Raw genomic sequence first — 20,854 nt, 5'->3', positions numbered from 1 at the left:
AGCATTTCTTGTACGATTGGTCTGGTTTTAACAAATTCCCTCAATTTCTATTTATCTGGAAATGTCCTAATTTAACCCTCATATTTGAAGGACAGCTTTGCTGGGTATATAAATCTTCATGGGCAGTTTTTCTTCTTTCAGAGTTTTGTATATATCATCCCATTGCCTTTTTGCCTGCATTTTTTCTGCTGAGAAATCAGAACTTTGTCTTATTGGTTGCCCTTTATAGGTAACTTTCTGTTTTTCCCACACTGCTTTCAAAATTCTTCTTTGGTTTTGGTGAGTTTGATTATAATATATATTGGTGATTTTCTTTTGGAGTCTGCCCTGTTTGGTGTTTGTTGAACTTCTTGAATGGATTTATTTTTGTCATTCATCATATTAGGGAAATTCTCTTCCAATAAATCTTCAACGATATTCTTTCTTGTTTTATTTGTCTCTTCCTATTTTGGTATTCCAATTACATGTAAGTTATTCCTCTGATTGTATCCCACATGAATCTTGGCTTTATTTATTTTGTTATGATCATTTTTCTGATTGATCCCTTAACAAAGTAATACTGAGAAAATCAGAGCCTTTTTTAGAAGTAATTTTTTATAACATTTTTATCTTCCATGTGTTTTGGTGTCTTCAGGTTTTACATTTCTTCTGAAATAAATTTTGTTAACTTATTTTCAGAAAATCTGTTTGTTGAGTTTTCTAATGTATCAAAAAGTATAAAATTAGATAAACCAGATTCCTGCTTTATATTCACCAAATGTAGAAAACAGAAGCAAATGCATAATCAAAAGTAAGAATTTCAGAAGTTTATACTTTCTGTATTCTGTTCTTTTATTACTATAACCCAGGGAAATGCATTGTTCCTAGATCCCAAGATTTCATCTACTATAATTACACACATACACACACATAGACATATATTATGCATATGTTCATCCACATTACCAATAGCAGGCATAGACCAGACCAGAGCTTTCATGTCTACCTGGGAATAAGGTAGACAGAAAATAAGGGTAAAGGAAAAATTGCATGGTTTTATTGTCTTCAGAGTCAATCCATGCCATTTTCCTGAATCCAACCACCTGTAAAGTTAAAATTCTTTTAGGAAGAAAGTCCATGAAACTAAATTTAACATCATGTAGCAACAGGCCTCACTTGAACTTGATACCAGACTGAGTGTCAAGAACTATGCTGTCTAATACTTTAGCTACTGGCCACATGTTACTGTTTAAAATCAAATTAATTAAAATCCAGTAAAATTAAAAGCTAATTTTTTAATCATATTAGGCATATTTCACATAACCAAATCAAATTCACTGCTGTTGAGTCGATTTGACTCATAGTGATCCCTCCTTGGGTTTCCTAGACGGTATCTCTGTGGAACATTCATATAGTTGGCTTTTTAAATTTATTTAAAATGAAATCAAGCTCAGATTCAATTCCTCAGTTGCACTATCCACATTGGAAGTGCTCATTATCACATTTCGGCACAGAAACAGAACATTTCTGTCATTGCAAAAAGCTCTTTTGTAAAGTGTTATTCCAGACAATCTGGATCATGTATGATCAGTGCCAAATACAATGGGAGATTCAGACTACCTGTCCTTTAGTTCTGTGATTATGATATCAATTTGGAGTTATAATCAATTGGGTTTTTCTTCTCTGAACTTGTAAGTTAGTAAATACTATTTTAAAGAATTCATATATCAAATCCTATTAAAACACTTATTTTCTATTTAAAACATTCTTATCTAAATAGGTGGTTCATTTATTTTGAGAATGAACAAAACAGTGAAATTCTAATACATGCAGAGAACTCCTTGAAAGTGTGTTCTCATTAGAGGTAATCTTTTCAATCTGACATGAAAGCAGTCTTTAAATTTAACATAATGTAAGTTACAGATCTTCAAAATAAAATAATTTTTATGTTTCTGTGCTTTTTCAGACTCTCCATTGTGTAATATTTCTACCCAAAAGCTTTGAATACAATTTCAATTATAACCTTACATTATTTCTCTTGATTTTGTCTATAGGTTTGCGAAGATTCAAATCAGTGTATCTGAACCCATTATTCCATTCAGAGAAACAATCACAAAGCCCCCAAAAGTTGACATGGTCAATGAAGAAATAGGTAAACAGCAAAAAGTTGCAGTCATACACCAAACAAAAGAAGATCAAAGCAAAATCCCTGAAGGAGTACAAGTTGATTCTGATGGGCTAATCACCATGACAACTCCCAATAAACTTGCCACACTCAGTGTTCGAGCCATGCCCCTTCCGGAAGAAGTCACTCAGATACTGGAAGAAAATAGTGATTTGATTCGTTCTATTGAGCAGTTGACATCCTCTTTGAATGAGGGCAGAAATACTCAGATAATTCACCAGAAGACCCAAGAGAAAATCTGGGAATTCAAAGGAAAACTAGAGCAACAGTTAACAGGAAGAAAATGGAGGAACACTATTGACCAAATCTGGTCATTTGGCCCACGAAAGTGTGGCCCCAACATACTAGTCAATAAAAGTGTCGATTTTCAGAACTCAGTATGGCCAGGTTCAGTCAGCAAAGCTTCAAAAGATGCCACTAAATACAGAGATTTGGGAAATAGTATTGTTAGTGGCTTCCAGCTAGCAACCCTCTCTGGCCCCATGTGTGAGGAGCCTCTCATGGGTGTCTGTTTTGTTCTAGAAAAATGGGACTTAAGTAGATTTGAGGAAAAAGGAACAAGTGATAAACAGAATCAAAAGCAGAGTGATCTGGTACAAGAGGGACAGCGGGGAGATGAAACAGGCTCTCGTGGAGATGAAAACCAAGAGCTGCAAGATGGCTGCACTGAGCCCTTTGAGAAGAGGACTGCTCAGAAAGAAGACATTTCACTCAGTGACTGTTATGGTCCCTTCTCAGGGCAGCTAATTGCCACTATGAAGGAAGCATGCCGCTATGCACTGCAAGTGAAACCACAGCGCCTGATGGCAGCTATGTACACATGTGACATCATGGCCACTGGTGATGTTCTCGGTAAGGAAGGAAGGGGAAAGACAATGAGAAATGCCTGGTTACGAGAGAAGTCTCCTAGGTCGGAAAAATTTAAACCCAACCCATTTTTTTTTTTTTTTTGAAGCAACGTTATCGTAAATTTACTAAGGAACTAACATCTTAAAAGCCAAGGGCCTTGTGCTCGCTTCGGCAGCACATATGCTAAAATTGGAACGATACAGAGAAGATTAGCATGGCCCCTGCACAAGGATGACATGCAAATTTGTGAAGCGTTCCATATTTTTTTCTGTAAATTTTTACCCAAATCACAATTAAAAAAAAAAAAAGATATTAAAGTTGTATATTTTAATAACAACAACAACAACAAAAAGCCAAGGGACTTAACTGTTAAAATCTTGAGGGGGAAAAACATCTGAATACTAAAGATCTTTTCTTTTGTAACAAATGGAAAGGATCTTTTCTATAATGAAACTTGTAGTGAATGAGGTTTTAACTGCCTCTTTAAACTTATATGGTACCATCCAAACCTGTGCAGCAGTTTTTCTTGAGTGAATAACCATATCATTGTGTGTAGCCAGTTTTGTTCAGAAAATGATCAAGGAGTAAGGTGACATTCTTATACTCCTGACACAAAAGAGCTTTTGTGAGTTCAGGGTCCTTTCTGGAGAAGAAAATTATTTGGAGCTTTATTCATCACTAACTATTATACCTGTTATATCAAACCCCGACCCCCACCCCACCCAGTTTTTCTCTCTTTGTGGGAGGCAGGATGGTCTTTGCATCCTCAGGAGACATGGAGCCCTGGTATTTGGTACCTAATTTGACTTTCAGCAGATATTACTTAACTGAGAATTATTTTCTTCACCAACAACTAAAGATCATAACTCAGTAGAAGTTGTGACGCTTAAATGAGAACACAAATATAGTATGTAGCATAGTTCCTGGCACACAGTGGCTCTCTTACCCTCTTGGGGTCATGGGACTCTTTTCAGTGGTGAGGAGAGGACATAAAGAGGGATTGAGCACTGGACAAGAGAATGGACCAATTATTAGGTTGATTCTAACCCTGAGGTCCTTTGAGCCGATGTGTGGTTATTTTACATTCTTTTTGGTAAGATCTTGCTGATAAATTCCTAAAAGCAGAAATCCAAACTTTTTTTCACCCCAGAAGAAATTTAGGTTTACATCACAGTAAGATCCCATGAGACAAATTGATCCTCCATAGTAGCATTTCAAAAAAAAAAAAAAATCTGGCTTAAACAAAATTACGTAGATTTGACTCCTATAAAACTTCTTAAAGCTGTTAATATGCCAGTGTGTACTGTGAATTGAATTTCTAAATATGGTGTATAATATACAGTGTTTCTCAACCTCATTTTAATATAGCATACTTATTACCATCTTATGGAACCCACAGATCCATTTGGGGAACACTTACCTAGACCATTCCAGATTCTTTATACTCATCAAGAACCTCTAATTTAAAAAGGCAGAGTTGGAATCCAAGAATCTTGATTCTTTAGAAATCCTTGGGAAAGACTTCAGAGCTCACCTCCAACTTTTCCTTCCTTGACATTTGTTTATAGCACCTCTATTTGAATACTTCCAGGGAACACAGGCATACTGTCACCCCTACATGTGATACAGTGTTCATCTTTTAATGCAATTTAGCAGTTGCATCTTATCATTATTTTTTTTCCCAGTGTCTTCTCATTCTGTTCCCAAAAGGTGGAACTTAATTTTTTTTCCTTTTTCTTGATAATTGACAGGACTGTAGAAATTATGTAGTACCGCTAACTCCTATATTTATGTGTGAGTAAACTGAGTCTGTACAATTTTTTTTCAAAAAAGGTAGAACTTAAAATTTTTTTTCTTTTTTTAGTAATTGACAGGACTGTAGAAATTATGTAGTACCACTAACTCCTATATTTATGTATGAGTAAATTGAGTCTGTACAGTTTTTTTTTTTTTCTTAAGTTATACCTAAATTATGTAGTAAGCCTGACAATAGTAAAGTTTTACGTATGGCCTGGCACCTTTCCCACTATCCATACTCCGAAGGGCAAATTTCTTTAGCACTGTGGACATAATTCTGTTCTTGGAGACTTTAACTCTAGTTTAAGAAAGCCAAGTACTTGCTTATCAACTTCTCAGCTATCTTGAACTTCATTGCATTACTTTTATCCTACCTGCTATAGTGTGTTCACCATTCTTCTTACTGCAAAGAATGGAGATAATGAGTGTTGAGAACCCTTACCTTCTTACTGTCTTACTAACATTATACAGCTTTCTCCAGTTATAGGCGTGCCACATCCTTGTTTTGAAAGTAATGGAAAAGACCTTTTTAGCTCTATTGTTTTGTTTGGCCTAGTTCATTCTGGTTTTTAATATCTTGATATGTCACTGATCCACCCTTAGTTGGTACCCACATCTTCCATCCTTATGTCCTCTCAAAACTAAGAGTTATGAGACACAACAGAGGATCCTCCATAACTCCACTGATTTATTTTGGAGCTACTATTGTATTTGGAGGGGGAAGAGGCGGGATACATTGTTTGTCTCATTGGGACCATTCATGATTGATTTTTCTCTTTTTTTTAGGCTCTCTTACTACTTCCAAAAGAAAGTTTATCTGAGGGTCTTTTATCCTAAAGCATATTTTCATATTTTACCTTTCCCTTCATATGTTTAAATGACCCTTCCAAAAGCCCAGGGTCTATGTAGGTCTATGCCTTTTCCTCCTCTAGACTCCCAAAATAATGGGAATACTTATTTTCTCCCAGAATTCTCATCTTTTCCATATTATCCGTTGGAGTGACATTTGTCCTTTGTTTTCTAAGAGGACAAGTTTTCAGCTGAACATGTGAAGCCAAGATCAGCCATTGGCATTTTTGATCCACAATGTGAGTCACCCCTCTGTCCCCATTTTCTCATTTCTATTAGGAAATCAGGAGCCCTGGTGGCAAAGTGGTTAAGAACTCAGCTGCTAAGTAAAAGGTCAGCAGATGGAACCCACGAGCTGCTGCATGGCAGAAAGATATGGCAGTCTCCTTCCATAAAGATTTATAGCCTTGGAAACCCTTTGGAGAGCAGTTCTATTCTGTCATATAGGGTTGCTGTGAATTGGAATTGGCTCAACGCCAGTCAGTTGGTTTTTTTCTTTCTTTCTTAGGAAATCACTACCTGGACCCTGCATGTGGTCAGATAGTCCTAGGACAATTTCATAGAAGTATTGCTTTGACACTCCTCACCTAGCCTCCAGACTGCCACTTCCTAGGAATGTGTGGGTATCTTAACCAGAGCTATTTTCCTTGCTGTGTTTTTTTTTTGGGGGGGGGGGAGAGCAAAATATATCTTTGTCTTGCCTTATCCAGGCACAAATGTCAACTGTGTTAGGCCTCGGTGACTTCCATGAAACCCCACTTACTCACCCTCTTGTGTGGGAGCTGTGTGCATGTGTCACTCACACTGTGGGTTGGTTAGTATACAATTTCTGTACCACTGTTAGTAGTCAGCTTTCTTAATACATTTTCCTGAGACCAGCTGGCTCATCTTTAAAGACTCTTATGTTTAGATTTAATCTGGGTTTTTGTTTTTTTTTCCTGATATGGTTTGAAGCCCTCTTGCTTTGACTCAAAATTTTTCTCATTGTTTATGAAGGACTCTTTGGTATTGATAGCCAGTCTTGAAGGTCCGAGGCCTGTCAACGTAGTCAGCTGTTCACTTCCTATTCTTTCCTTTTTCTCTAAATCAACTGGAAAAAAGAGGTGAATAAAACTTCTTTGTCCCAAGGGCCTTTTGATTCCTGTATGAATCTTCAGAGATCTTCCAAGAAGATTTTGCTCACTCTTGCTTTAATTCTCCAAGAATGGGCACAAGTTGATTTCAGGTCCCTTTTATGTAGCAAATAATGTCTTTTTAAAATTTGTTATTTCTTCACAAGTTGTTAAATAAAGAGTTCTCTCTATAAATGGGCAGAATAGATCTTCCAAGAAGATTTTGCTCACTCTTGCTTTAATTCTCCAAGAATGGGCACAAGTTGATTTCAGGTCTCTTTTATGTAGCAAATAATGTCTTTTTAAAATTTGTTATTTCTTCACAAGTTGTTAAATAAAGAGTTCTCTCTATAAATGGGCAGAATAAGATTATGGGCCAAATGGGAAGTTATGTAGGAAAGTAACCATCTCAAAACTATTCTTTTATTTTATCTGGAGAAACAATCCCAAGAAAATAATCCTTCTTTACTTTGTAAAATCTACTTTTCTAAAGGGGTGATTCTAGCATCCTTTTTGAAAATTCCCTTAGAGGACTGGATTAGACACCAGAATTGCTCTGTGTTTTGAATTAATTGGCATGTGGATTAATAGGAGTTCTCTTCCTATTTTTTGCATCCGTTGACTACTTTCATTCTTTCTCTTAATTTTTTTTCAACTTTGTCAGTATCCTTACATGTAAAACTAATCCTTTTCCATTATACCATATATATTAGAGTTTTTAAGGAACCCCATATATATTAGAGTTTTAAGGTGCTCCAGTGCACAGATTAAGCACTTGGCTGCTCAGCAGAGGTCAGTGGTTCAAACCCACCAGCCACTTTGCAGGAGGAAAGACCTGGCCATCTACTCCTGTAAAGATTTCAGGTTAGGAAACCCTAGGGAAGTTCTGCTATGTCATATAGCATTGCTATGAGTCAGAGTCAACTCCGTGGAACCTAATAACATAACAACAGTTAGAGTTTTAACAAAGTATAGTTATTGTAGTCCTGCCTTCTATTTATACATACAGGAATAAATGTTTACATTTACATTGTTAAAACATATGTGTCCTAGTATCACGAAAACCCTCAGTAAGTATCACTCACTGTTTACTTTTAAGAATCTTTTCTTATTCCACACTTGGAGTTCTTTTTACATTTCATCAGCATTTCATAATTCGATTCAACAAATAACAATAAACATTGATCTGTAGTGTGTTATGCATGATTCCTGCTTTGAGAGAAGGGTTAAGGTGACAGAGCTTAGTTATGCAAAACAATTAGAAAGCAAAAATGATTGAATTTAGTGCAGGAATGGTGGTTTTCAGAGAAACATGAGAAATTGCATTAGCAAAATTTTAAAACATATCTCTTGAAAGTGGTAATACTTTGAAATGGACTTTGGATGCATGGACTAATTTTGAGTTCAGCTGCCTAGTATTAAACTAGCTTTCTTTGAATGGCAACACACTAAAGATACCTATTAAGCTTAAAATAAACCCATTTCTAATTGATCTCATAGGAAGTGCTGTTCAGTGTTTCCTCTCTAATCCTGAACACTTGTTTGGTTGAATGCAAGTGTAGAACTTTGCATTTACTGATGGGGAATTATATCCTGTTGAATTCAGTCCTTATCTAGTTTTCCTGATTCTATCATGGTATTTATTACCCTCTCAGATCCATGTCAACTTTGGATTTGGTCATTATGACTTTTAAATGAAGTTGTTGATTATAATAAAGACACAAAGCTATGAACTAAAGCATTCAGAACCCCCTTCCAGGGTGAGGTCAACTTGTTAGCATCCGTTTCCTGTGAACTTTTTACCTGAATTCTTTTCTACAATAGCATTCAGCCCACTTTCTCCATTATGTCCACAGCATACTTTATATTTGATTGAAACTCATCTGCATCCTGTCAACCACATTTGCTTGATTTAGCAGTCTGGTAACTAACAAAAGGAAAAGAGGCCATTGTGACTTGGTTTGTAAGAATAAGTGAACTGATGTTTCCTAGTGCCCACCACTTATTTTGTGTGTGTGTGTGTGTGTGTAATTCAAGTTACTCCACAGTGTAACTAACAGTAACAGGACTCACAAGCTCATAATCATTGTCTATAATTGTACAATTTGTATAGCTGTAACCTTATGGAAGAAGCAATTTAATATTCTACTTTATACATTTATTATTTCATAAGCATGCTTCCATTTGGCTACATACTGTTTGTAATCTTAAGTCTGCATAATAACCTGTCAATTTGATGTACTATAATTTATTTACCCATTATCCCAAAATTGGAAATTTACATTGTTTCCAGTTTGTTTACTATTAGAGAAAATATTGCTATGAACAGCTGCTTCCTTTTGTGAATTCTGAAAAGGGGAGAGGGGAGCCAACATACCTGTAATTGTCAAACTTCTAGCTTTAAATATTGTAGAATTTACAGATCAATCTTACCACCTATTATGGAAAAATAAAATGTGTATACAAGACTCTATAATGCCAAAATAGATAAAGTTCAATGAAGCTCAAATGATGAAGTAGTTATTTTCAGATTAAGGCAGCAGGGATAACTTCATGGAGCAAGTTGTTTTTGAATAGGCCTTGAAGGATGAAAAGAATTTGAATATAGAGTATTTTAGATTGAAGAAACTGTGAGTTTAGAGTGGTAAAACCTTAAATGAGTACTGTGGGCAGTGGGTGGTTTACCTTGGCTAACACATAGTGTCTGCGGTGGCAGTCATAGGAGCTGAAGTAGATGGTCACTGGCAGGTCAGAGAGAACTTTGAATACAGGCTGAGTTATAAACCAAACCAAATCCATTGCTGTCTAGTTGATTCTGACTCATAGTGACCCCATAGGACATTATAGAACTGCCTGTTAGAGTTTCCAAGGCTATAAATCTTTACAGAAGCAGACTGGCACATCTTTCTCCCACAGAGCAGCTGGTGTGTTTGAATTGCCTACTTCTTGGTTAGCAGCTGAGCATTGAACCACTGTGCCACCAGGGCTCCTTTGAGATGTATATAGTGTAGTAATTAAAAGTCGAGCCCCAGTTGAAATTATCTTGATAGGATTAATCTTGTTGCTGTTTTCTTTGTCCTAATGGATGGCTCTTCCGGGTGCTTTGTATACAGTAGGTCACACAGTGATCTTTTCTTTCAGTGGGTGAACAAACGAGTAAGTGTGGCATGGCAAAAGATGTCCAGTTGGAGTATTGAGTATTCGCGGTCAGAGGCTATATGATCAGAAATCCTCCTTGATTTGTCTACACTAATTCCTCATTGATAACAGAAACAGGTTTTGAGGGTCTCTGAATGTATCCAAGCATTGGACACACCTGTAGTGAGAACCAAGTGCATTTTAAAGGTTTTATAGAACTATTTTCCTTTGTTTGGTGATTCATCACTATGCCCATTTTAAGATGTTTTAGTGGAATTAAAATTGAATGGCTCAAAATTACATGATTAATTACATTCATTTTTTACTGCAATGATCGATCCAAGCTTGCTGGCTTGACCCAGACAGGGAGGTGCGTCGGGCCCTTAGAGCAGCAATCACATGGCCAAGCCCCTGGCCTATCCATTCTTGGTTTGTTTGCCCAGTTTTCTCATTCTGTGTCCCATTATTTTGTATTCACTTCCATAAACCACCTTAAAACTTTTCTTAGAAAATAAATTTGATTTATTATCCAATGGATAAATACAGATTACTAGGTCACACATTTCCTATTATACCAAACTCACTGCTGTAGAGTTGATTGCGACTCATAGCAACCCTCCTTGGGTTTCCGAGGCAGTGTCTCCATGGAAGTAGAGTCCAGTCTTCCTTCTGAGGAGTGGCTGGTGGGTTTAAATGCCGGGCTTCTGGTTAGCAGTCAAAATGCTTTAGGCAGTATGCGCCACCAGAGCTCCCATTCCTCCTACAAATCTCAAGACAAATATCATATAGCCTAAAGAAGATTTATTACCAACAAAGACGATAATTGCTCTGCTTTTTTTCAGAGCTTTTCAAACTGTACCTGAAGTGTTGTTTTCACTGGGTGCCATATGCCTAACTCCAAAAAAACCAAACTCACTGTTATTGAGTCAATTCAACTTATAGTGACCCCTCCTTGGGTTTCCAAGGTGTTATCTCTATGAAAGTAGATTGCCCAGTCTTCCTTCCAAGGAGTGGCTCATGGGTTTGAACCACCAGCCTTCTGGTTAGCAGTCAAATACCATAGGTACTACCCCATCAGAGCTCCCACCATATTCCTAGAGGATGTAAATATATCAGGTAGTTAAAATAGGAAAATGACCAGGATGGGTCAAGAAACCAAGGCCATGTTACAGAAAGGTTGGAGGTGTTTAGCCTGGAAAAGAGAAGGCAGGATAGCTGGTCTGCAGAATGTCCCATATGATAAAAACTAGGCCTGGTGATTAAAAACTTTAGGGAAACAGATCTGGGGCATAGAATTGCCTACCAGTTAAAGCTGTCCAAAGATGGAGCAAACATCCCTGGAAGGAAGAAAGTTTTACAAGCATTCGAGCAGTTTAAATGACTACGTGGCACCAAATATGGGGTAGAACTTGTTGGCCTTTAAGTGTTCTTCTAAACTATGTTCTTTGATTCTGTAACTCAGGTTTCTAGTAGGAATAGCAAGGGGAAAATGACTGATTAGAACTGGGAGAATGGAGTTGCCTTTTGCAGAAGGTAATGAATTCTATCTTAGACATGTTAGATTTAAAAGGAAGTTGGGTTCCCCAGTGGAGATGCCCTGGTACTCCTTGTAAATAGGTGATTGGCTAGGTGAGAAGCCTGGCTTAGATGTAGAGGTGCTCCAGGCATAAAATTAGTATTTGAAACCAAACAAATGATGAATGAGTAGGCTGAGGGGAGAATTTGTTCAGAGAAGAGTATGAAACCTCAGAGAATGCCCTTAGGAAGAACAGGAGTTATTGAAGTAAAAAGTAGAATGATGGTTGAAAGGCCAGCAGAAGTATCAAGAGGGTGATTCTAAGATTGGAGAGATTTGGTAGAGGAGGTGTTGATCCATCGCTTCAGATACCACGGAGAAATCATGGAGAATGAGGATTGGGAGAAGGGTATTTAGGTTAGGCATATGAACATTAGTGTGAAACTTCAAGGCAGCAGTTTAAATAGAGCCTAGATGTTGAAAGTCCATAGTGAAGAAATGATACTAGCCACTTAAGAAATATGGAGAAGGAATGTGGTAGCTAGCTAGAAGAATAAAGAAGATGGTGCTTTTTTTCTCTTTAATATGATTGTTTATGTGTATTTAAGCTTAAGTCATAAGAATGGCATTGTCATAGTTTTTGGTTTTTATTTTTTAAGGCCTTGTGACACCATAATGTTCTACCATTTATTTCGCTCTATCTTTCCAAATAACCACCACCAGGGGGAAATCTGAGTTAGAAGAGTTTAGGAGTCAGTTTTGCTGTGTGCCTCAATTTCTAGTTCAAAATATAAATAGATAAATAAAGGTAGGTGGCCTACACACCAGACTTCTCATGTAGTTACTTAGGAAGGCAGGTCCAGGACTCATTGCAGAAGTAAGAGGAGACTATAGTTCTTTTTAACTAATGCTAATGTTTAAGGATAATTTATTCATTTATCACTTATGTAATTAAAACTTTCTTTTAATGATAGATAAAAGAGGAGGCTTTAGAATATCTGCTAGCTATTGCAAGTTCTTCACGATTGTCTGATTTCAGTTTATCACTGTTCTTTGCACAGTTTGTCCTGCTTCCTAGTTGAAAGGATACTTTGAGCACCCAGAGAGGCATGCACACAGAGCTCTAGTCAGAGGCATTCCCCTCCTGGGTGTACGTCATACTTGTGCCTAAAGAAGAATTAAAAGTGGCAGCCAAGAGAACTTGCTAGATTTCTTGTGATGTGGCAGTAGACATTGTTACCAGACATTAAAGATTCCAAAAAATATCAACTTTCAGGGAAATAAAACTCTTTTATACTCATGCCGTTATGCCAGCTGGCTACTTAGATCCACATAGCTTATGTCATCCTCACCATGTTAATATCTTATTCAAATGTTTTAATATTACATAGCATAGTCATACTCATTTTATTGGATTTCATAAGACTTTTTACTCAAAGACAGCTCATACGTGAAATTGTGTTGGAAGGTCCTACTTCTCATGCTGTGTTGTGAGGATTGTCTTTGGATAATGTTTTAGGGTGATTTCACTTTTTGTTACCTATTCAAACCCACCAGCAACTCCTTGGAAGGTTGGGCAATCTACTTCTGTAGTGATGCTGCCTCTGAAACCCAAGAAGGGGTCACTATGAATTGGGTCCGACTCGATGGCATATAACAACAACAGCAACAATTTTTATGTAATTATTATGTTTTACTTTTAAATAGACATCATAAAAAAATGTTCATGCTCATGTGTACCAAGATTACTGAGAACAAAGTTACTCATTAATGGATTGTTACAGGATATGTAAGTCTGCATGTGGCTCAATTAATTTAAAAGATTTACGGCTTTGCAGGTCGGGTCTATGCTGTCTTGTCGAAGAGAGAAGGCCGAGTACTTCAAGAAGAAATGAAAGAAGGGACAGACATGTTCATCATCAAGGCTGTGCTGCCTGTTGCCGAAAGCTTTGGCTTTGCTGATGAAATCAGGAAACGGACGAGTGGTCTGGCCAGCCCACAGCTGGTATTCAGCCATTGGGAGGTAAAACCCCAAACCCCATTCCTTCTTTCTCAGCTAGGGATGTGCTGCCTACAGATGAGATCAGGAGCAGCAAACAGAACTCACCATGCCCTTTGGTGCTTTTCAGTCAGATGGCCAGAAGAAGGAAAACGATCCTTTTTCATTCATATTGTATGATCTTTAGATTAGATGTGGCATATAATACATACATATATACGTTCATTCTTTTTTTTATTTGATGCAAAATTTGCTGAGACACAGACATTTAATCTTTTTTTCCCCTCTAATGACATATTTTGGAAGGAAGGTTGGGCAATCTACATGTAGTGATACTACCTTGGAAACCCAAGGACGGGTTGCTATGTATCGCATCCAACTTGACAGCAGTGAGTTTAGTTTTTTTTTTTTGGTTTTAAAGACATTATTTTAGGTTTTCAAAAAAAAAAAAAAAAATATATCACAGACTCTTCAAAAGTAAAATTTCAAAGAACTTTCCTCCTGGGGAGGAAAGAATTATACTTCTTGCAAGGGGCAGCTTGAAATTATTGTGTATTGAGATCTGATAGCATAGTGCCTAAGGCACTTGACAGCTAACCAGAAGGCTGGCAGTTCAAACCCACCAGCCACTCCTCGGGAGGAAAGTTAGGCAATCTACCACCTCGGAAACCCAAGGAGGGGTCACTATGAGTTGGGTCCAACTCGACGGCACATAACAACAACAACATATATTTTTAGTCCCCATTATAGAGATTCAGTGTTTCTCTGTCTTTCAAGTATTATGGAATGAACTCCCTCATCTAAACACTCCCACTTTCAGTGCTGATAAAGATAGGTGAAAAGACAAACCTTATTTGTAATCAAAAGTGAGAACTTAACAGATCTGCATTCCTGGGGAGAGAAGAAAAGATTGTGATTGCATTGCTCTTGAACTTAGGCCAAGAAGTAATAAGAACAAGAGGGTCCAGGGAGGTCAGGCCAACCTTCCTGTGCAGATTCTTAAAGGAAAAGTAGTTGTTAACCAGCTAAAGCAGAGAAGCACATTCCAGTCAAAAGGTGACAAAATAGAAAAGGCCAGAGTGAGGAAACTGCAAAGTACGTGGAAAAATCATTTGTTACGTTTCAAGACAAAAACTAAGGTAAGGAGTAGCATTTTAAAACTAGAGAATGTAAGTAGAGAAGCCTTAAGCAAGCAGTTTTTATTGTCACTGTTTACGAGGAATTTAAATGATTTCACATCTTTGACTTTGATCATGGAGGTTTGTAGTTTAGTGGAAGAAGCATGGACATTGGAGTCAGACAGCCCTGATTTCAAATACTGATTCTGCCACTTATTTGAGTTTTACCCCTGAGATCCCCAAAAACCCACTGCTGTTGAGTTGGATCCGACTCATAGCGACCCCTCCTTGGGTTTCCGAGGCAGTATCACTATGGAAGTACATTGCCCAACCTTCCTTCCAAGGAGTGGTTTGTGGGTTTGAACCACCAGCCTTCTGGTTAACAGTCAGATGCCTTTGGCACTATGCCACCAGAGCTCCCACCCCTGAGATAAGGGGTGTTAAATCTACCCTAGTGTCAGGCACTGGTACACCCTCAGTGGTGTGGAGAATGTTTTCTTGTCTGTCATTTTTGGAGTCTATACCACAGTCATTTGTGCTTGGTCTTGACATCAAGTAAGGCATTGCACTTGTCCTCACAGATAATTCAGGGTTTTTTTTCTTAAATTTTATTTAAGCAAAACTCTTGCTTCAGATCAATGCTAAATGGTTCTTATTTCTTTCATTGTCTTTAGCCAGGTGAGTTCCTTTCTTTAGAGCACTTGTAAGTGGATAATTTAAATTTAGATGATGAACAGGAACTGGAATAATTGAGGGAGAACTTTCTTGATCTTGAAACTTAGGATCAAGTGAGTTGGCACAAGTTAGAAGGGTGACACTTCAAAAAACTGATTTTGGAAAGAACAAATTTGATTTTAATTCAATAAGTTCAAATCACCTAAATTGATGCAAATCAGTTTGCCAGTCCACAGCACTCTATTGTGTCTGCTTTTCCTTTGATAAAGAAGAAAGGTGCCCTCTATTCTTAATTCTTGATAGAACCGAGATTAATATTGTTCTGTTTCAGAATACTTTTTTTTTTTTTTTTTTTGGTCAGGACAAACTACATTTTAAACAGTGATTTATTATGAAATTTTTCATGTACACTTTTCATCTTCATTTGAAAGCTAAATGGATGTTTTGACAATTTTGTCAGTTTATCATATCTTAATATATGATATATCATTGCTGCATTTCATTATGTAGGAAATAGTAGCCCCAAAAACATGTAAGTTATTTGTTAATCCCCAAGCTTATAGGTAGTAATTTCCCATCTGTCTAGACATCCAGCTCTTTAGTTTTGGTTTTTGACGCTCAACTTCTTGCAAGAACACAAATTAGTAAGAAATATAATGGATGTGTTAATAAAAAAAAAAAGGGTAACTTCTAAAGAATAAAAACTATGTCTGGCATAAATACATCACTGATGTTCTTAATGAAAAACATCATTACAGAATTCTCTAGCATAGGTTTTAGTAACCAGACATGTAATTACAGGGCAGTAGGGCTAAGGCACTTGACTGCTAACCAGAAGGCTGGCGGTTCAAACCCACCAGCCACTCCTCAGAAGGAAGATGGGGCAATCTACTTCTGTAGTGATACTGCCTCGGAAACCCAAGGAGGGGTCGCTATGAGTCGGGTCCGACTCGGCGGCACATAACAACAACAACAGCAAGGGCTAATGATATTTAGAACAGAGAGAGATTTATTCCACTTCAAAGTAATGACCTTGAGAGGCAAAACGCTTTCTTCACTGGTGCTGTCATTTCTGAGAACTACCTTCAGAACTTGCTTCTGAATATCTTAGAGATAACAAGTCACCCGTCTCATGAAGATGGCCTTGATCAACACTGGTGCATTAAACTGCATCATATGTTTGATCAGAACATGAGAAAGGTGTAGGTTAGTTAAGTAATTGCTGGGATTGTCTGTAAACACAGATCTAAAACAGGCCTTCAAAGCTGGTGTAATGACTTCATTATTGGAAGAATTATACATTTGAATTCATATATTCTATTGTTTGTTTAAAATTGCCACATCATTTCACAGCCAGCCTTGTCCTTAGAAGTGATTCTATGAGGCACATGTTTTTAAAAATCTATAAATTAAAGCTGTCATCATTTCTTAATGGGCAAATACTGCTTAGGAAACAGGTAAGGCTGTCTGTGGTAGTTAAGTTTGTGTGTCAACTTGGCTATGCCTGTTTGAGTGGCTGGATAGCTGGATGTAGTTATTCCCCATGGTGAGATTGATAATTAACTCCATGGTGGAATCTACTGGAGCAACTATGTAGCTGCTTTTGGGATGTGAGCTGCTTCCAGTATATAAGAAGCAGCTTGGAGGAAGGTCTCCAGCTTTTTGGCATGCTTGAACCCTGCATGTAGCCAAGTCGTTGTTCAGCAGTCTGCCATGCCCCGCCGATCTTGGGACTTTTTCTGGTCTTGAGTTAGTGGCCTGCTGTGTTATTTGGTAATATTAAGACTATGCCGTTTTACTTGTCAACCTTGGGTTTGTCATCCTCAGCAGCTAGCAGTTGCCTGAGTGAAGAGAAGCCTTTAGCTTCAGTGGGCTAGGAGCGGGCAGAGCTGAAGCCCAAGGTTGGAGGGGCTTTCACCCAGCCCCTGGAGCCTAGCACTTTGGACTCTACTTATAGCCTCTGAATTGTAAGAGAATAAACTCCTGTTTGTTAAATCCATCCCATTTGTGGTATATTCCTCTCAGCAGCATGAGGTAACCGAAACACTGTCCTAACAGAGGGATCCCAAAATTGAGTGGCTTAAATAAGGCAGGTGGTTATATTGTGCTTTGTCTGAAACTGAGAAGGCTAGGCAGGCTGTTGGGTGACTCAGTGGTGGCAGCCCAGCCTCCTTCTGGCTTGCTGCGTTGCTCAACACTTGACTTCCACTTGTGGTTCAAAGAGGAGGCCACGTACTTTCCCTTAAGAACAGGAACTGGACAGTGCACACATCATTTCACACTTATCCCATTGCCTAGAACCATAATGCTTCCAAGTCTCACAAGATTGCACCTAACCAGAAGGCTGGGAAGTGTAGTCTTTAACTATCAGGATCAGTTAACTATCAGGGTCAGTAGATTGTAGCTCACTGGTTTGGTAAATAAAATTATTATTAGAATACAGCTTTACCCATTCAGTTGCTATGAATGGACTCTATGGCTGCAATTGATATCAATACTTGCAACAGAGAACATATGGCCTGCAAAACCTATCTGGCCTTTTATAGAAAAAGTTTGCTGACTCTCCCCACATATAACCACTACCACCCCTAAGCTATATACCCACCTGAGACTAGATGGATTCTTAGTGACAACTAGTATAAGAACAGCAGGATTTCACTGACCCAGATAGGTTGTTTTTTAAAAATAATATTTTACTGCGTTTTTGGTGAAAGTTTACCCAGCAAGCATTCCCATTTGACAATATCTGCACAGCTTGTTCAGTGACATCAGTTATACTTATCACATACTCTTTCATTGTGCTGTTTGTTCCCTTTTCAGTACTCTAGATTCCCTGCCCCTTAACTTGTCATCTTTGCTTTTGAGTAATTATTGATCTTTTAGTCTCATACTGATGATTTTTAAGTACAACACTAATTTTATGGGTAATATCCTTCATTTTGTGTGCCACTCTGTTATTTTGCTAAAAGGTGATCTCAGGAGATAGACTCAATTCTAGGTTTAAAGAGTATCTTAGGGCAGTAGTCTTTGGGAGTCCTCTGTTCTCTATTGTTCTGGTTTCTCTAACTTTTTGTTCATTTTAAATGAGAATTTGAATTCTGCTCCACACTTTTCTCCCATTCTGTTAGGGACCATCTATTGTAACCCTGGTAAGAATGGTCAGTGGTGATAGCCACACTATCTAGTTCTTCTGGTCTCAGGGTAGATGAAGTTGTGGCTTAGGTAGGCTTGATTCTTCTCTGAGATTTTGGTTACCTACTTAACTGTTTTGCTCCTGGTGATTAATGACCATAGTTGTATGTTAAATGCCTGTTCACAAGCTTTTAAGAGCCCAGACGTCACTTATTTACACCAGGATGCAGATCATGATTTTTGTGAACTGTGTATGCCAGTTGATTGAGTTGTTCCATGAGACTATGGTCCTAAGCTTTCAAACCCAAAAAGCCAGTCTTGGAAGATACTTGGTTGTGTCTGTAAAGTATCTGTATTTGCATCTTCAATGAATACAGGCATACCTCAGAGATATTGCAGGTTTGGTTCCCAGACCACCTCAATAAAGGAAATATCACAATAAAGCAAGTCATGTGAAATTTTGGTTTCCCCGTGCATATAAAAGTTACATTTACACTATGCGGTAGTCTATTAAGCGTGTAATAGCTTTATGAAAAAGTTTGAAATATTATGAGAATTACCAAAATGTGACAGACACAAAGTGAGAAATGCTGTTGGGAAAATGGCACCAATAGACTTGCTCTTTGAAAGTTGCCATAAAACTTGCACAGTTTGTTTACACTTCAATGTGTAAAAAACTCAGTGTCTATGAAGCACAGTAAAACACATTATGATAAAATGAGATATGCCTGTGTATGTGCCTGCACCCACATACTTGTATTTACACCATAGTGCCTAAGGCATTTGACTGCTAACTAGAAGGCTAGTGGTTCAAACCCACGAGCCAGTCCTCAGAAGGAAGGTTGGGCAATCTACTTCCATAGTGATACCGCCTCGGAAACCCAAGGAGGGGTCGCTGTGAGTTGGATCCAACTCAACATCAGTGAGTTTGGTTTGGTATAAATACTTCTGTCTGTCTGTCTGTCTTCACCTATGTATACACCTGTACTTACTCATATACCAGTTTACCTTTACCCATCCATAGGTGCTCAAACACATTTTGACTTTGGTTGTGCGGTGCTTACTATTTGCTTGCTACTTTTGTCATCACTAAAAAAAATAACAAATCTCTATGATTTAAGGTGTATTTCCCCTCCTTCCTTTCCCTGGTAACCACCAATCAATATTAACATCTCTGTCTACATCTGTTCTTGTTCTTCTAATCAAAGAAGGATCATAATAATATTTGTCCTTATATGCTTGACTTCCTCACTTAGCATTATACTGTCTAAGTCCATCCATGTTATATTTTACAGACGACTCATTATTCTTTATGGTTGCATAGCTTTCCATTGTATGTATATGCCTCAATTTGCTCATCCATTCATCTGTTGATGTACACTTTGGTTGTTTCCATTTATTTGCTCCTGTGAATAAAATAACAGTGAACATAGTTATGCAGTGCAGTGGTTAAAACATTCATCTACTAAACTAAAGGTCGGGTTCGAACCCTCAGCTATCCACAGGAGAAAGATGAGGCAGTCTGCTTCCATTAATATCTACAGCCTTGAAAACTCTATAGGGCAGTCATGCTCTATCATACTGGGTCACTATGAGTCGGAATCGACTCAATGGTGGTGGGTTTGGGTTTGGTTTAGGGTATATACCTACAGGGAAACCTGGTGGCACAGTGGTTAAAGCTCTCAGTTGCTAACCAAAAGGTCAGTGGTTTAACACCACCAGCAGTTCCTACCACCAGTGATTCCATGGAAGAAATATGTGGTCGTCTGTTTCTGTAAAGATTAACAGACTTAGATACTCTACAGGGCAGTTCTACTCTGCCCAGTAGGGTGGTTCACTATGAGTTGGAATGGACTTAATGGCAGTGGGTTTGGTTTTTGGTTAGAGTATATACCTAACTATGCTGTTGCTGGATCACAAGCCCATGCCATTTTCCATAATGGCTGTACCATTTTACAGTCTCAACAGCAATGGATAAGGGTTCCAGTCTCTCCAAATCTTCACAAACATTTGTTGTTATGGTTTTTTGTTTGTTTGTTTGTTTTTCATCAGTGCCATTTTAGCCAGGGTAAGATGGTATCTCATTTTACTTCTGATTTGCATCTCTCTGATGGCTAATGGTCACAAACATCTATATTTATATTTGTTGGCTGCTTGGATGAACAGACAGTTTTTGTTATGTGAAAGCCATAATAGTTTTCAGTCTCCTTTATTTCTCAGAATTTAAAATAAAGTCCTGAAAATCTTACTTACTTCCAGTGATTTAAAAAAAAAAAAAAAAAAAAGCTTCTGGCTTAGTTACAGCTTGTTCTTAAAAATTGCTGTCTTAATATAAAGTAACATTAGAGAAAAATCTTGTCAAGAAAAGTTATGCTCCAGTTTTGTACCATCCTCTGTCATCCCTTTGCCACCTGTCATGGTCCTATTCCCAAAAGCTTCAAATCTTTGAAAGTCTTAAAAACTACTTTATAATTAAATGTCATTGATCTTGGCTTTCTCGATTCC

General features: G+C 37.8%; 1 protein-coding gene and 1 non-coding gene across 2 annotated transcripts in view; both read left to right on the top strand.

Moving 5' to 3' along the window:
- The window catches only part of EFL1 (elongation factor like GTPase 1), a 230,099-nt gene that overhangs the window by 194,686 nt on the left and 14,559 nt on the right, over window positions 1-20,854 (top strand). Inside the window, exons 17-18 of the mRNA XM_007945098.2 lie at window positions 2,034-3,016; window positions 13,264-13,448. Coding sequence (XP_007943289.1) covers window positions 2,034-3,016; window positions 13,264-13,448 — 1,168 coding nt within the window. The remainder of the gene's footprint in view (window positions 1-2,033; window positions 3,017-13,263; window positions 13,449-20,854) is intronic.
- On the top strand, window positions 3,173-3,279 carry LOC122150389. Its single transcript, XR_006163638.1, has one exon. It is a non-coding gene; the product is annotated as a U6 spliceosomal RNA (small nuclear RNA).

The sequence above is a fragment of the Orycteropus afer genome, unplaced genomic scaffold, assembly GCF_000298275.1.
Source record: "Orycteropus afer afer isolate SDZICR_OR568_19922 unplaced genomic scaffold, OryAfe1.0 scaffold00132, whole genome shotgun sequence".
Lineage (NCBI taxonomy): Eukaryota > Metazoa > Chordata > Mammalia > Tubulidentata > Orycteropodidae > Orycteropus > Orycteropus afer.
The sequence above is the reverse complement of the archived record's forward strand: the minus strand, read 5'-3'. Positions and strand labels throughout refer to the sequence as shown.